The following is a 17,559-nucleotide window of genomic DNA, read 5'->3' as shown; positions in this document are numbered from 1 at the left end:
TGTTTTACTCAGAACAGCTGAGTTGTAGGGTGTCGATATAATTCTGTTTTTTCTTGGTAATGTTTCAAATCTAATATATTGGAACTTTTCTGACATAAATATTGGGATCTTGATCACAAATATTATTTTTGTACTTTCATGATGTGTTTCTATACTAAGAAATTCATAAATTTGGTCAATATTGTTAATGTGAATATTTTGTTCTTCTAACTTTTCTAGTACAAACTCTGTTTCATTATTGTTTAATATTGCCCTAGATAAAATCCCTATTTTCGATAGTTGTACAATTTCAAAAATGTCTCTTAGTTGGTTGTTTAGTAGATCTAGATTGAAAAATAGATCGTGAACTATTCCTTTTAAATGATTTTCATATTCTGTGTTTACGTTATTGGCAATTCTCGATATTCTTCTTAAAACCTCAATTTGGTTTTCATTTACGTGGCTAATTAAATTGTTAATTTTAGCTTCGAATTCCTGATTGATTCTGATTTGTCGGTTGTTGTTGTCAATAAGTGTGTTGGTTTTGGTTTTTGAATTTTCTATCGTTTGTCGGATTAATTGTAAATCGTCGTCGTCTAAATTGCCGGTCAATGATTTGATAAACGTTCCTAATGGGTTTAAGAGTCCTCGTTTCTGTCGGTGTATGGGTTTCAACTGTTTGTAATTGTCGGAAATTTGTTTCATCCTAATGTCCAATGTTTTAAGGTATGGTTTCGTGAAATTTTGTCGTTCGAACTGGTGTAACGTATACTGGAGGTTGGTGAAACTACTTTCGAACTTTTCCAAATCCACGATGTGGAGATGGAAATGTTGAGATGTGATAATCTTCGCTTCTCTCTCGCTAAATGCTATTATTCCATCATGTCGTGAGAGGTCTGTTATCGTCACTTCTGCTGTAACATCAAGGGCTAATCTGGAATAGAGAAATATGTGAGTACTACTTTGGGTTTCGAGACGTCATTTTCTTTGACGTCTTATTTTTGTTTTATGTATCGTTCTTCCATTCTGATCTTGGAAGGTTTTTGTGTTATCTCTTGCGATTTGATATCGTTTATACTTATCCTTTGTTTTACTTTTGACCCCTTGGCGCGCGACGTATACAGTTTCGTCCACTTCCAGTGATGGGTCAGCTTCCTTGTTTTTGTTGTGGTGCTGTAAATCTTGTTTTTGTTTTTTAATGAGAGCTAATGTTGCTTCATTGTATATTTCATTCCTTTTCCTAACAATTTCTTCAATGTTACTCGGTCTCACCTCTCCCTCTTTTATTCCAAAGAATACTTCTTTGGGTCGCATCTTGGTTGAAGAGTGAATAGTGTCGTTATAAAGTGCTACAGTGACTCTAAACAACTCTTTCTTACTTAATCCCTCATGTTTCGATCTACAACAGCGAAACATTTCTGCAATTGTTGAGTGAAATCGTTCAACGATTCCATTCACTTCGCTTTTATTAGATGGTGTGAAATATGTTTCAATTCCTAGTTCTTCTAACATGCCTCTTACTTCAACAGACTTTAGTGCTGGTTCATTGTCACTGACCAAAAGTCTGGGTATCCCATATGTTGAGAAGAATTTTGTCAGTCCTGAACGGACGTCAGGAATCGATCTCGATTTAATTGGAAAAAGCATTCCGAACTTCGATAATTTGTCTACCACGGATATGAACGTGTTTGGTTGACATATGAATATATCAACATGAACTATGTCTAGCGGCTTTTTAGGTATTGGAGTTTGGGCTAGGTTCAATTTATAAGGATGTCGCTCATATTTAGCAGTTTTACACGTATTGCACAATGTGACGTGTGTTCTAACTTTCCTTTTCATGTTCGGGAAGTAGAATTTCTGGCTGATAGCCATCAGATTTTCTTCGATGCCTCTGTGAGCTCTTGTATGTGTTGTATTTATGACTTCATTCTGTTCTTCTTCAGTTTTTAAGTCAATTAAGAACTTTTGTGAAATAACTACTTTAAACGTTTTGACGCGAGAAAAATAGTTTTTATACACAATTTGAAGGGTGTTGATGAGATTTTCTGGGCAGTAAATGCAATTTACTCTTTTAGGATCCATGAATTCTTTGAATATTCTTAGTAATATTGGTACACCAAAATTCACTTTTGTAAACGTGTGTCTTAGGACTTTGGGAAAAACTTGTTCTCCGGTGGTCTCACTCTCAGTTCCATCTATTTTCAAAATGATCTGATTGGAAAAAGTGTTTACCGGTTTTTCGGTACATGCGATAAATTCCGAGTCATCGGTGTCTGCCGAATGTTGCGTAGCAGCGTCTGATGAAGAATCATTTTGTTCTTCATTCAGATTTAAATTTTGGGGAATTCTAGAGAGGCCATCGGCAACGACATTTTGTTTTCCGGCACGATATCTTATATCGTAGGAATAGTCCATTAAAGCAATCATCCATCTGGCAATTTTACTTGATGGATCTTTCAAGTTCACGGCGCAAGTAAGCGGCTTGTGATCTGTGTATAAAATGAATTTATTTCCGAAAAGGTACGGTCGGAAATATTTGGTTGCCCAATAAATAGCTAGTAACTCCTTCTCAATAGTGGAGTACTTTTCTTCGGTTTGACTGAGTGTTCTCGATGCAAAAGCAACAGGTTTATCTCTCCCGATTGGACCTTGTGAGAGAACAGCTCCTATTGCGTATTTGGATGCATCTGTTGTCAATATGAAGGTTTTTTCGAAATCTGGGTGTATTAGAATAGCGCTGCTAGAAAGTATCTGTTTGCACTTGTTGAATGCTTTTAGAAATTCTGGAGTATGTTCTACTTTCTCATTTTTCCGAAGACATTGTGTTAGCGGTTTCGTTATCCGGCTGAAATCCTTTATGAATTTTCTATAGTATCCCAGTGTTCCTAAGAAGGATTTAATGTCCTTCTCGGTTTTGGGAATTGGCCAATTTTGGATAACTTCAATTTTTTCTGGGTTTGGTTTTACACCTTCTTCATTCACCACGTGACCGAGGAAGGAGACCTCTTTCTTCAAAAATTCACTTTTGTCGAGCTGTATTTTTAAGTTGGCTTTTTTAAGAGCAGCGAAAATTTTATTTAAGTTGTTGCAGTGTTCTTGTAAACTGCTGCTGAATACAATGATATCGTCCATATACACTAGGCAGATAAATCCGGCTAGGCCTACCAGCACAGCATTCATTGTTCTCTGAAATGTTGCCGGGGCGTTTTTCAGCCCGAATGGCATTCTTAGATATTCGTAGTGGCCGTTCTCAGTTGAAAATGCAGTTTTTTGAATATCGTCTTTTTCCATCAGAATTTGGTGGAATCCCGAAGCTAAATCTAGGGTTGTAAAATATTTACTTCTCCCTAATTTATCTAGGATATCCGTGATATTCGGTATGGGGAATTTATCATCCACAGTTTTAGCATTGAGCTTTCTGTAATCAACGACGATTCTCCATTTTTGAATACCTGCAGCATCCGCTTTCTTCGGAACGACCCAAATGGGTGAATTCCATGGTGACGTAGAAGGACGAATTATGTTTTCATCAAGCATTTTCTGAATTTGTTTGCCGACTTCCTCTTTATGGCAATGAGGATACCTATAGCTTTTCTGATACACAGGTATCTCATCATGGGTCAAAATTTTATGTTTCACAACATTAGTAGCTGTAAGGGGTTCGTTGTCGAGGTGAAAAATATCTTGATTTTCCTCAATGACATTGATCAAACTATTTTTCTCTTCTCTGTTTAAATGATCCAGACGAAGTTGGTCCATAAGTTTTCTGAATCTGTCAGGACGAGCTTCCAAAAAATTGAATTCGTTTTGCTCAACCAAGCATTCAAAGTTATTAAGAGTGATCTCAAGTGGATAATCTAATGAAAGTGTTTGATTCTCAGTTGAACTGTTCTTGAGACTGACAATGGCTTTATGACCTACTGCTTGGTATAAACCAGCACATATGAAAAGGTTTGTATTGATTTCGAGATCATCTTCTAGTAAAAAATCACCTGATTGCTCGGAAACTGGTATCTCTATATTATGAATGGTTTCTCTTGAAATTTCCTTTGAGAAAGGTTCTGGATGTTTTCTGAGCATCTGAAGTTTTGTTCCTAATATGGTTATGGAATTGTCATCTGTTTCAATCTTCGCTTTAAGTTCCTGAAGCGTTTCATACCCAATAAGGCCGTGGAAAAAATTATGAAAATCAAAAATATGAAATTTGAACGATTTATCAGTTAAGTCGGGAAATGGATTGAAGTCGACATATCGTTCAATTTTGTGAGTGCCTGAGATGTTGGAGACAACAGTTGGTGTAGGCAGCGCAAAGGATTTTTTCACAAATCGGGGGCATAAATAATTTTTGTTAGCTCCCGTATCTATCAATAATTTCAATCCAAACCCTTGACGTGTGGGAATTTCCATGTAAGGGATGAAATTTTTTGAGTTTACCTGGGGAAATGGGATGTGCTTTCCAGTTGAAAATTTAGGTTATCGACTGCTTCGCTAGAAGTTTCTTGTTCGTAGGTCTCATTGGAAGTTTCTTGCTCATTTTCTAAATGTATTTCTGAATGGTCTTCTTCGTATGAATAATTATCCATTGGCGTTGGGTAGTAATCGTGGTGATAACTTGCCAAGGGATAACATTGATACTCGTATTGATACTCTTGAGCGTTTTGTTGAGTTTGTTCAATATTTCTTAATTCCGTTATCCGTGCTGGTCTCGGTGGGACAGCAGGAAAGAATTGGCTTCTTGCATTATAATTATGCGGTGGTCTATTAACGTAATTTACATATTTAGAGCGAATGGATTTATCAGCATTCATTGGACTCGGTAATGCTTTCTGAAGTTGTCCATTGTTGGTATTATTGCCCTGAGGTGGAGCTGGAAAACGAGGCGTAAAGTTTGGTCTGGTTGGAATACTTTCATGCTGATATGATTGATATGGTTGACGGGGAATAAATGGTCGATGATTAAACATCGGTTGACGAGTTTGTAATTGAGGATAAAAATGTATTGGTTTGGGTAAACGTGGTGTTAAAGTCGGTTTACTTAAGCCCGTACGACTTTGATAGTTACGTTCTTCTACCGCAGCATCAAATGTTTGTTTTATATTTCTGGGTTGACGTGCACGCACGTTCCCTCCAATCGGCTCTTTCAGCCCTGCTAGGAAAACCTGTAGAGCATTTTCCTTATGCGTCGAGTTTCTATCATTTTTAATATTCTCTTCTCTTGGAGAAATATTAGTATTATTAATTAGTAAGGATAGAAGATTTTGTACTTGTCCAAAAAATTGTTCAACTGATCCGTTTTGCTGAAGTTGAAACAGCTCGCGGGTAAGTGTGACTGAGTCACGTTTATCATTATAATAAGCGATGAGATTTGCTTTAATCTCATCCCAGTTGAGAGAAGTTCCATAAGTTTCTAGGACTTGGTCCGCTTCATTAATTATTTTGCTTCTTATAGCTTGAAGCCAAATTTGCTCGAAAGGTGTATTTTTAATAGGTTCCATGAATGGCATAAAATGTTCGACGGACCTAATGAAACTATGCAACTTAACGGGATTGCCGTCGAATGGTTGCAGTTCTCTCACCGCTTGGGGTGTTTGGAGAGATTTCGTAATCTTTTCAGCCTGTTCGAATATTCTGTTTGTTTCTTCAATTCGATTCATGTTCTGTCTAGGGGGTAGTAAAGGATTCGGTTGAGGTGGAGGAGGAGGTATTGGGTTAGGAGAATTGTTCATTTCCGTGTTCATTTCTCGATTTCTTAAATTATAGGGATGGAAACGGTCCATCAAATCCTATATCTCGGGGGTGAAGAAATTTGATTAGTTTTTCTTTAGAATTTTCTTAAATCTAAACGCGATATTTTATATGGCGATTGTTTCTTACAATCTAAACGCGGCTGGCTACACACGGCGCAGATATTCTCTCTGCTGTGTAGACACTGTGCTTTCGACCGGGGGAAATCTTATTGTACCGATCGCATCTACCACAGATATTCACTCTGCTATGCGATCAGTCTCCTACGCGGTGTGAGATTAGCACTTCACCGTTGGATGGTCTGATAAGAACTTTCCGCACTAGTGGAACTACAGATATGCTCTCTGTTTGTTACACACTAGTTACTCGCTACGCGAGGTGGTCTACTTGCACATACGTTTAATTTCTTTTGATAATGATATTATTAATATTTATGCAGATATCAATTCTGCCACATTGGGTGTTTTAACTTTAGTTATAATGAAGGTATAAGATAATAATTGTGGAGAATTACTTACATGGAGAATAAAACTAATATTCGCAGAGTGGTTCTTCCCGATAGCACCTTCATTGATTGATCTGATAAATTTCTTCTTTGAAACAAACATTAGTAATGTTCAAGTCTTTTTCGAAGCACACGTATTGTCTTTTGTATTTGGGCCTCTTTTTCTCGTTATTCAGTTAAACTTCACTTTGCACTAGATTATTTCTATTTTCTGTTAATCCGATATTGTTCTGCACTTAATCAATTCGATCACTATTTCATATCTATTTCGAAACACTTGAGCGGTAATCGCATCCTACCGACTGCGCCAGTTAAAGAAGTTAGGCCTTTGGGAAGGTTTTTAAAAAATTATAAACGAACTACCTCACTTGAACATCGAATTATGACTGACTTTATTCCTTACTAATTAGCCTGAGCTGAGTTCCCTAACGCGGCGTACGGTTATGCTGATTCTCCAGTTTGGTTCCGGTGAGCTCGATCGTGGTGGACTTCGACCTGGCCAAAGCGCTGAGCCTTAGGATTGTGTATCGAACGATAGGTCGATGTTTCGATGGGTCGTTGGTATCGATGATGTTGACGGTGCAAATATTCAGGTCGATGCGCCGTCAATGATGATGCGCTGTTTGTTCATGTGTCGCCCGGAGAACTGATGCGTTAGCTCTATTGGAAGTGGGTCACCGCTGTTGTTCGGTGGTTAGTTGATCTGTTCGTGTAGTACATGGGGATGTGGGTGTTAACTTATATATATATATATATATATATATATATATATATATATATATATATATATATATATATATATATATATATATATATATATATATATATATATATAGAATAATGTATACAAAATTGAATAAAAGTGATAGTAGCTAATAAACCAAGCTATCATCTGATGCCAAATCCTTGCCATATGATTGCTTTCCGAAGCCATGAAAAATTATGAGGGAGCGCTGTTCGATTTTTCAAATGCTTGGCCTAATATGGGTTAACAGTTGTGTTCGTTTTTTTCAGGTTCCGCCGATAGTTTGAGCGCCTGCGTGTACTGCTGCAACATCTACCATCTGCGCTGCCACAGCAATAGCATTTTCAATCCCCAGCTTCTCCGCCAGCGGGACAACATCTGTCCGGTGTGTTTGCAGAAGAAACAACAGGATGCGGTCGCGATGCAGAATCACCAGCGGGGTAAATTGCAACATCACTAGCTCTATCAGCAGAGTAGTTGTTTAGTATGATTTATTCTATGTTTTTCAGTAGTGTAATTGTGTAGAAAACTGAATCAAAAGTATATATCAGGTGGCTCAATTTGCCCCATCCGCTGCTCCTTCCCACCTATCAGTAGTAGTAGTTTATTTAAGTGCATCATTTTATTTTGTTTGTTATTGTTTCTCATCTCCTCTCCTTTGCGCACAATCTCAAACTCATTCGCCCAGATCAAGCAGTCTTGAAGCGTCTACTGTTGCGCAATGCCCTGCAGAAGGCCCGCAACGAGGAGTTGCTGCGGCGCAAACAGGATCTGGAGAAGAAGTATAACGCGAAGCAGCAAGTACGAACGCGGCTGCTACATCAGGAACGAGCGACACGGGACCAATTGGCGCAGCTGATTAATAACGTTCGTACGTTGCGTCACGAGCAGTGAGAGTACCGATAACGAGATACATCTATCGACAGACAGTACAGTACAAACCCATTTGCACTTTTCCATATGCGCGAATTTTGGTGCATCCCCTCCGTCCATTATTCATATTTTCTTTTATGTTTTATTCGTTCTCTTTTCGTTTCTCGTTTTGTTGACACTTTATTGTTTGTAATTATGATTACTATTTTTTTGGGTTTTCCTTTTGGGAGCCACCTGATTGAAGATGGAATTCATATCGGGCGTGAACATCTTGTATGTTCAAATGAATAAAATATTATAATGTTAGTTATTCGTTAATTATAAATTCACATTGAAATAAATAAAGTATATCAAGTATATCAACATATGCCACTGGGTACAGTTTTCTCCCCTAAATATCACATATACAAATCAAACGATTCTAGAAATCGAACATAGAATAAAAAATTCTAAGCAATATTTTTAAACTGTCTTCAGAATATAAACGAGATTGTTGTCGACCAGCAATTTACGATTGAGTAACGCGTTTACATTCCCTTTCACGTAGTAAAAAATGGGGATGTGATAACCAAAACGGACCAGACGTGCGAATCCATTACTGTCGAGACGAGCAAAATATCCCATTCCAGTACACGAGTTTCATTGAAATGTTTTATTTGGTAGACTGGAGAGACTTCAGTCAGTTTTTCTCGGTATGATCAGTGATGTCAGATGAGAGGTCATGTTTTTGTTTTGAGAAAAACAACAAACAGTTTTGAATTGATCAATCAATACTCTTTTCTCAGTGCCAAAATATAAAAAAAACATAACAAAAAGTAATAAGTTTCATATATATTTTGGTTTCATTAATACTTTTCCTCGAGCATATGGTTTTATCACTCAGACGTTTTATTATTATGGATTAATGGGGGGCAATGTTTGTTCACCTAATCAACGATTTATCAAGAAAAGTTTTAAATCTATATATATATACGTATTTCCAATAAAGTAGTTGTTTTGAATTGCTCATTTCCGTTCAACATGTGAAGACCCTTTTCGCGCCGTGTTCATATATTCAAAACAGTCATCTAGCATCCCTGGATATGAGTTCAATGTTAACATTTGGTTGTTTTTGTTTGGAAGAGGTTCATTTGAAAATCTGTAGAATCTTGCAATTACTGAAGTGAATTTTATGCTTGCAGTTGAAAACATACATTGCTTATGCAATACTAGTTTAGCCGTGAAACAATTTTTGAAGATAAAGGCGAAGCAGAATAATACCGATGATTTCAATCAACAAGGTGAACAAACACATCAAACAAACTAGACGATTCGACTGATTCATCGACGAGCGCGGCCAAACGGTCGTCGAGCCAGACGAGCTACTCGTCTGTTTTTAGTCGAGCTCGGCTTCTGGAATATGAAAACAAACGAGACGAGCGCTCATTTGCTCGTCTCGTTTTCTGGAATAGGGCCCAATATTAACCATTTCTTTGTCACGTTGCCAGTTATCGTGAGTGCACCGATCATTTTCAAGGGGAATCCCCGGTGTAAAAATATGACCACTCCAACCTCCATGTTAGCCTGCTTATTAAAATGGCTGCAGCGAAGAAGCACCATGGAATCCGTGAAATCAACTCTGAACTCGATTGAACATAATAAACACCAATTGTTCCTATTTTTCCGTCAAGCCCAACTTCCCAATCGTGGTTAATAAAGTTGTCTGATATCGTGGATGGAATCTTCACGATTTTTGGTGTTACGACTCCATTAGAACCATTGACACACCAACGCTTCCAATAATGAAGTTATTTTTGCAGCAATTGACCATGATACCGAGATTTATTATCTGTCTCGAAGTCTAATATAAATAGAGAGATATGAGATATAACTGTTTTACAGTGGAATTGTTGTAGTACTATTCCTAAATTAAGTACTTTGAATAATTTAATTCATATAATCAATTGTAAAGTTTCAGCTGAATTCGTGAATTTGATTTTCTGCACGAACCGATCTCTCTTCCACGGTTTCGAAGTTATACGCTTGGATCGTGGTGACTCAAATGGAGGGGTGCTGTTTTTGTACCGACTCCTTACCCGTGCAAACAAATGATACGTAATATGACACAAGGCATGTACGGTTTTGATTCCAAGTTTTTGGTGTCTTTGTTTTTGGAGTTTTTGGAAAGTTCTGTCTTGTTATCCTATCATGTAACTTGCTAAAAAAAAACCGTCTTGATGTTTTGAAAGATCTTTGTTGAATTTTCCAAACAGTTTCTGGAGAATAATATTGTTCTGGATATTTGGAGAAAAGTAGGATGGCTTCAGTCGTTTTGGACATAAGGAGGGACTTTGATTCAGTTTCAATAGAGGGCCTGTCAGACAAATAACACTCTCGGGGTCTGCCACCTCTATTGAATAACATGTTATATAACTTGCTTTGTGAGAAAAATTTGAGTTTTTCTTACGGAGATTCCGCAGAAAGTCGGGTTCTCTACATGGGTCTTCCACAGGGCTCATGTTAAAGTCTCTTTCTGTACAACTTCAACGTAAGCGACATTGGCAATTGCCTTACAGGAAATTGCATCCTAAAACAACTTGCAGATGAAGGAAGGGTGACTTCCATTGGTTTGAATGAATCCAATTTGCAAGGACCCCTACATGATATTTTGAACAATTTTTCAACCTAGATCATTGATCCAGAGATTGAGTTCTCCACGGCGAAAACAGAGATTGTTGCGTACGCCCCACACGTGACGCGGCGCCTACTACGGTATAGCATTGACGGGAGACCTATTGTTGAAAAACTATCAACTATCAACGTCAGCGCCGAGGAGGAGAAAACTCTATTACTATTCATCTATAACATCGTTCGTACGATTGCAATTTTATTTGCAAAAAATCAGAGTTGAGGGTGAAGGTGGAAGCTAGCCATTGTAGTGGTGTAGGTGAACCCACGTGAACCCCATATATATATATATATATATATATATATATATATATATATATATATATATATATATATATATATATATATATATATATATATATATATATATATATATATATATATACAGCCCTGCGCTGACAACCGTTTAACATAGCTGTCAACCAAAGCGTCATATCGTTAGTTGAATGTCTGCCATTTTACAATATGGATCGTTTTAGCATCGCACAACGTGTTAATTATTAATTAATTATACTACAAAATGATGAAAAACCGGCAAATGTTTTTCGAGCATTACGGACGGATTTTGGTCGTCATGGACGGCCTACAGAGCACACAATCGCTAATGTACTGCGTAAATTCGAACAAACTGGATCCGTTGCGGATATTGTGAAACCTGTGCATCATCGTAATGTGCGTTCGGCCGAAAATATTGCTGCTGTTGCTGCCAGTGTGGAGTATGACCCGAATATTTCGATTCCACGGCGTGCTCAGCAATTGGGCTTGTCAAACACATCATTGTGGCGAATTTTGCATTTGGACTTGCACCTACATTCATATAAAGTCCAACTGGTACAAAAATTAGAGCGTGGTGACCATGGAATGCGTCGGGCATACGTCGATTGGGTGAACGAACAACAGCAGCAAAATGCTGAATTTTCGCATCAAATTTTCTTCAGCGATGAGGCACATTTCGAGCTCGGTGGCTATGTGAACACCCAAAATTTCTGTATATAGGGCTCAGAAAATCCACACGTGATCGTTGAGAGGCCATTGCATCCGCCAAAAGTCACTGTTTGGTGCGCATTATGGTCTGGTGGAGTCATCGGGCCGTATTTCTTTGAAAATGAGGACGGCGAGACGGTAACTGTGAATGGTGAGCGCTATGGCCGCATGTTAACCTTTTTTTTGCCACAAATTGAAGATATGGATACGGATGACATGTGGTTTCAGCAGGACGGCGCCACGTGCCACACAACACGATCGAACATGGCCATATTGCGAACGAAATTTGAAGGAAGCATAATTTCGCGTTTTGATGATGCCAATTGGCCGTCCAGATCATGCGATTTGAACCCGCTAGACTTTTTTTTGTGGGGTTATGCGAAGACCGTGTCTATGCCAACTCTCCGCAAACTCTTGAACATTTGAAAGACAATATTTGTGAAGTTATGACCGAGATACCGCCCCATATGTGCCGAAAAGTCATCGAAAATTACCTGTTCCGGATCAAAGTGTGCGAGGAAGCCCTAGGTGGACATTTGAATGATGTTGTATTTCACACATAATGGCATAAACCAAACTTTAATTTGAAATAAAAGTTTCATCGAAATTCGAATTCTAAGTGTATTTTATTTCAATTTACTTTCGGAATTTAAAGTTGGAAAACCCTGTGTGTATATATATATGAGCAATTTTATAACACATGCGAATTGGTATTAACAAGTTTTTCCGTATAGTAACTCGATGTTGATGATTCCTTAATATTTTCCTTCGTTGATCGTATTGTTTTCACATATTCACGTTAGAGAGCCTTTACCCTTCTCTTCGTTGGCCGAGGCATTTTGATTGAATGTAATACTTTTCCGTTTACTATTTTTGAAAGCATAGGCAGCCGTGGCAGTGTTCCGAGCTCTGCAATACTATTTTCTTACCCAATGTTAAAGTTTCTAAAACTTACATTATAGGCCCATCAACGTAAAAATAATAATTTTAATGATATCAACACAATTTTATTCTATTGATTTTCATGGCATGAAACGCTATGACTCAGGAATAACATTTTATTGAGTGGTTTTTATAGCCGTTTCGAGAATGTTGTCTGGCATCAGTGTCGAAAAAATAACGATGCTTTCACCAACACAAACAAAACCATTGCCGAAGATTGAAAAATGCATAATTAACTTTCAGAGCACTAGCTCGAGTTTTCCGACGTTTTTCACTATACAGTGCGACAGCAGATGAAGATTTTATATCTTGTGAGTAATCGATTAGAGTTTGGTTGATATTACTTGACAGGAAGTGTACGAAAACGATCATTTTCTTCACACTGTTTTGCAAAATTATAGATTTTCGGGCGAGTGGTGAAGGAGGGAGATGAAAGAAATGAGCGCTATTGTGGCAGCCATTTGTGGCTAGCTTCCACCTTCACCTTAAGCAAAATGAATATTTTGGCAGGCTTGGTTCGTTCAACTGATTCGTCAAATAAATTTAACGGTGTCGACATCTGTGGCGGCATTGATGTTTATATGACAAATTACAATCTCTATCAGATTGGCAGGCTTGAAGGCAGTTTTCAAACGTTTAAATTTGGATTAATATTTTTATTTGGTATTATTGAATAATTTGAAACACGTGGTCCTGAACTTAATTAAACCTTTTCCATATTTTTTCTGATAATCTCACAAAAACTAATTATTATTATATAAAATTATCTTTTGACACCATTTACGATCAAGATTGTTTCACCAGTAGCGAAAAATGTGATTTTCAATTACACAGAATGCATTTTTGATACGAAAAGGTTATTTTTTGTTCACCATTTTTATTTTGCAAGTGTGTTCTTTTCATATGAAAGTCCATTGTCTTTGTCGCTTCACGAAGGCTCCAGAGTCAGATTCATCGATTTAAAGATGACAGACAAAACTTAACGATACCTGTCAGTCTCGAGTTGCTTCGTGTGCGGATCGAAGTTGGGCTCAAGTTTAACAGCTGAGATGAAGACAAGTTGAGATCGAGTTTTAGTTGATCCGTGTGCGGACGGCCTAAATGTTTCTCTCGAGTAATTTACACTCTGAAAACTTTCCTTCATCAAGAACTCTACGGCAGCTCGCACACCGGAGCAATAAGCAACTAGGAACTAGCAACTACCAACATGTTAACGCTATGAGCACTCTTTGGAATACGGCTAGGAAAATGCGTGGCTGGAACCATACAAACGAAAGTGAGGAATACTCTGACCGTTGGATTTTCAAATTTACAAGGAAGGTTTGTCCCGATTCTGTTCCTGCACAAAGCGTCGTACGCGATATTCCGCTCCAATGCGATTATGAGAATTTTTCGATGATATAATTCTCAATTGCCCTCCTCTCATGTAACAATTCAGCTCCGGGGTCGGACAAGATTAAATTCAACTTGTTGAAGAATCTTCCCGACTATGCAAAACAGCGTTTGCTGAACTTCAACAACTTTCTGGAGCTGAATATTGTCCCGCATGACTGGAGACAAGTGAGAGTGATAGCCATACGGAAACCCAACAAGCCGGCTTGCGATCACAACTCGTATAGGCCGATTTCAATGTTATCCTGTATTCGTAAATTGTTAGAGAAAATGATTCTACTTCGTTTGGACAAGTGGGTCGAAACGAACAATTTGCTGTCAAATACGCAGTTTGGCTTCCGCCGAGGTAAAGGGACAAATGATTGTCTCGCGCTGCTATCTTCTGAAATCCAAATCGCATTTGCTCGCAAAGAACAAATGGCTTCCGTTTTTCTCGATATCAAAGGGGCATTTGATTCAGTTTCCATGGAAATTCTCTCAGAGAAGCTTCATAATCGTTGACTTTCACCAATTCTCAACAATTTCCTGTACAATTTACTGTCAGAAAAGCACATGGTTTTCTCTCATGGCAGCTCGAAATCTTCTCGTTACAGTTTTATGGGCCTACCACAAGGCTCCTGCCTAAGCCCCCTCTTGTACAGTTTTTACATCAATGATATAGATGATTGTCTAACTAGAGACTGCACGCTGAGACAACTTGCAGACGATGGAGTTATTTCCATCACGGGTACTAATCCCGTCGTTCTGCAAAAGTCGTTGCAAGATACCCTGAACAATCTGTTCACGTGGGCCCTCAAGCTGGGTATCGAATTCTCTACGGAGAAAACTGAAATGGTCGTTTTTTCTAGGAAGCACGAACCCGCCCAATTCCAGCTTCACCTATCCGGCAAAACGATCCAACACTCTATGTTTTTCAAATACCTGGGTGTATATTTTGATTCTAAGTGTACCTGGGGGAGACACATTGCGTATTTGAAACAGAAATGCCAGCAAAGAATCAATTTTCTCCAAACAATTACCGGAACATGGTGGGGTGCCCATCCAGGAGACCTCATTCAGTTGTACAAAACAACGATATTATCAGTGTTAGAATATGGCAGTTTTTGCTTCCGATCAGCTGCCAGGATTCATATTCTCAAGCTGGAGAGAATACAATATCGTTGCTTGCGTATAGCCATGGGGTGTTTGCATTAGACACATACGATGAGTCTCGAAGTTTTGGCAAGAGTACCCCCGCTTACTCTTCGGTTCACAGAATTATCCTACAGATTTCTCATCCGTTGCAAGATCATGAATCCATTGGTGATTGATAACTTCGAAAATCTACTCCAACTGACTCCTCAGTCAAGTTTTATGTCTTTATACCATGAGTACCTTACCCATGAAGTGCACCCTTCACCAGGCATCTCCAACCAAGTTTGCTTCCCATACTTCTGCAATTCCTCTGTCATTTTTGATCTGTCCATGCGACAAAAAATCCATGGAATCCCACATCACTTACGTTCCGATTCTATTCCGCCGATATTTTCGGCAGAATATGGGAAAGTTGGATCTGATAAAATGTTCTTTACTGACGGTTCATTCATAAACGGGTCCACTGGCTTCGGCATCTTCAATGAAAATTCCAGTGCCTCTTTCAAACTCAAAGATCCTTGTTCCGTGTATGTCGCTGAACTGGGTGCGATATATTACGCATTAGGGATCATTGAAACATTGCCCATCGACCACTATTTTATTTTTTCAGACAGTCTCAGCTCAATAGAGGCAATCCGCTCAATGAAAGTTGATAAACGCTCATCTTATTTCCTAACAAGAATAAGACAACTATTGAGTGTTTTGGTCGAAAAATTATTCAAGATTACCTTAGCATGGGTTCCCTCTCATTGCTCGATTCCGGGGAATGAGAAAGCGGACTCGCTAGCTAAGGTGGGCGCTTTAGAAGGCACACTTTTTGAAAGGCAAATTGCTTATAATGAATTTTTCCACATTCCTCGTCAGTATACGCTCGTAAGTTGGCAGCGCATGTGGAGTGGTGATGAGTTCGGTCGTTGGTTACACACGATTATCCCTAAGGTCTCGACGAGTGCATGGTTCAAGGGATTGAATGTAGGTCGTGATTTCATTCGCGTGATATCTCTGCTTATGTCCGATCACTACAACCTAAACGCGCATCTCTATCGCATTGGGCTCGCAGCAAACAATCTTTGTGATTGTGGCGATGGCTACCACGACATCGAGCATGTTGTCTGGTCGTGTATCCGGTTCCATGCTGCTCGCTTTCAGCTCTCTAGAGCACTGAGAGCACAAGGCAGACAATCGGATATCCCCGTCCGGGATATCTTAGGTAGCCGGGATCCTGATCTTCTGCTTCATCTATACCTGTTCCTCAGAAACGCCGATGTCAACGTTTAATGATGTTTCCTTCGTTGTGCCCCCGTTTCATATCCCTCCTATCCGATCGATAAACTTTTACTTAGTCGCGGCAATACATACACACACTCTTTACAGATGCACGGGCCGAAGGTTGTGCAGTCCACTGATCATTCAACAAGAGCCAAAGGTTGTACCGCTCATGACAACTCTACACGAGCTGATGATTGCGCCGGCTAGTGACCATTCTATCCTGGATTCCTCGAGGCGAGAAAGACGCACCACGCTAGATATGGGGTACAGACTAGGGGGGCGTTGCTGATTAATGGTCGGCTGCATCCCAATAGGAAGTATCCCGTGTCGGGCACACGTACAGAGCATCGAAGACTGCAACATACCAATTATGAGAACACTTGTAATACTAACCTCGAGCCAACCGCGAGTAATCGGTTACATATTACTAACATAGTTGTAAGACAAAAATTGTCAAAATATTGGACTCCCGGCCCCGTCAGGCTAACGCTACATGTGCCTTTATAAAATATATATTTTGGAAAAAAAAAACATGTTAATAAGCAATATTATCGCAAATGGATTTTTTAAATTTTTTATTGTTGATCTCCCACACCGACGCAATACGTTATTGATATCGCCTTTGTATAGTAACACATACCACTAGCAACACAACGTGTTGGTTGAAAAGCAACTTATCGCCCATAATTTGGCAAGATTTATTCATTAAGCAGATTGTTTGCATAATATCAGGCGTTTTATTGCTTTGGTATGCAAAGTACAACAAAACATGTTGCCTGTTTCATATTGCGTATTGCTGCTTGATAGTTGCTTAATGTTTCGGTGTGCGAGCCGTCTACGGCTACATCGTAATGTTGTTCCTCGAACCAAATCTCGTTATTGTTTCTTGTGGCGGGTTTACATAAGGGAGATCTATAGCTATAGACGGATTTATTCACCCGAAAGTAAACGGGTTAGAATATATATGATACACTTCTTCCAGCTATATATGTATAGAATCAATAGAATAAATTCAGGCATATGTAAACGCTGGTGAATTTCTTACTGGTGAGAAATCACTGAAGTTGGATGCAGTTCTACTTCAGGTGAATAAATTCACCGAAAATATGAATATATTCATTTTATAAGTTCGCGCTAGTGTAAACGGTTGATGCGATTTCTGTGAATCTCATCATATCACTTCACACGAATATATCACTAGTCTAAACCCACCCATAGATTCGACAGATATCCAGGTTTCATGAAATTATTTAGCCCTGTTTTAAAAAGTCTTGAGGCATCCGTGCGTAATGAAGATAAGATGAAATTTTCACTCTGGAAA

The 17,559-nt window shown here is 38.7% G+C and overlaps 1 protein-coding gene across 2 annotated transcripts in view; it reads left to right on the top strand.

Annotated features, from left to right (window-relative positions):
- Positions 1-8,185, top strand: part of LOC129777726 (uncharacterized) — a 31,278-nt gene extending 23,093 nt beyond the window's left edge. Inside the window, exons 5-6 of one of the 2 annotated variants that reach the window (XM_055784174.1) lie at positions 7,247-7,417; positions 7,666-8,185. In XM_055784174.1, coding sequence (XP_055640149.1) covers positions 7,247-7,417; positions 7,666-7,871 — 377 coding nt within the window. In that variant the 3' untranslated portion in view covers positions 7,872-8,185. Of the gene's footprint in view, positions 1-7,246; positions 7,418-7,486 lie in introns of both variants that reach the window. The other variant, XM_055784183.1, reaches the window with a different exon arrangement.
- Positions 8,186-17,559: the final 9,374 nt, after the last annotated feature.

The sequence above is a fragment of the Toxorhynchites rutilus genome, chromosome 1 (genome assembly GCF_029784135.1).
Source record: "Toxorhynchites rutilus septentrionalis strain SRP chromosome 1, ASM2978413v1, whole genome shotgun sequence".
Taxonomy (NCBI): domain Eukaryota; kingdom Metazoa; phylum Arthropoda; class Insecta; order Diptera; family Culicidae; genus Toxorhynchites; species Toxorhynchites rutilus.
The sequence above is the reverse complement of the archived record's forward strand: the minus strand, read 5'-3'. Positions and strand labels throughout refer to the sequence as shown.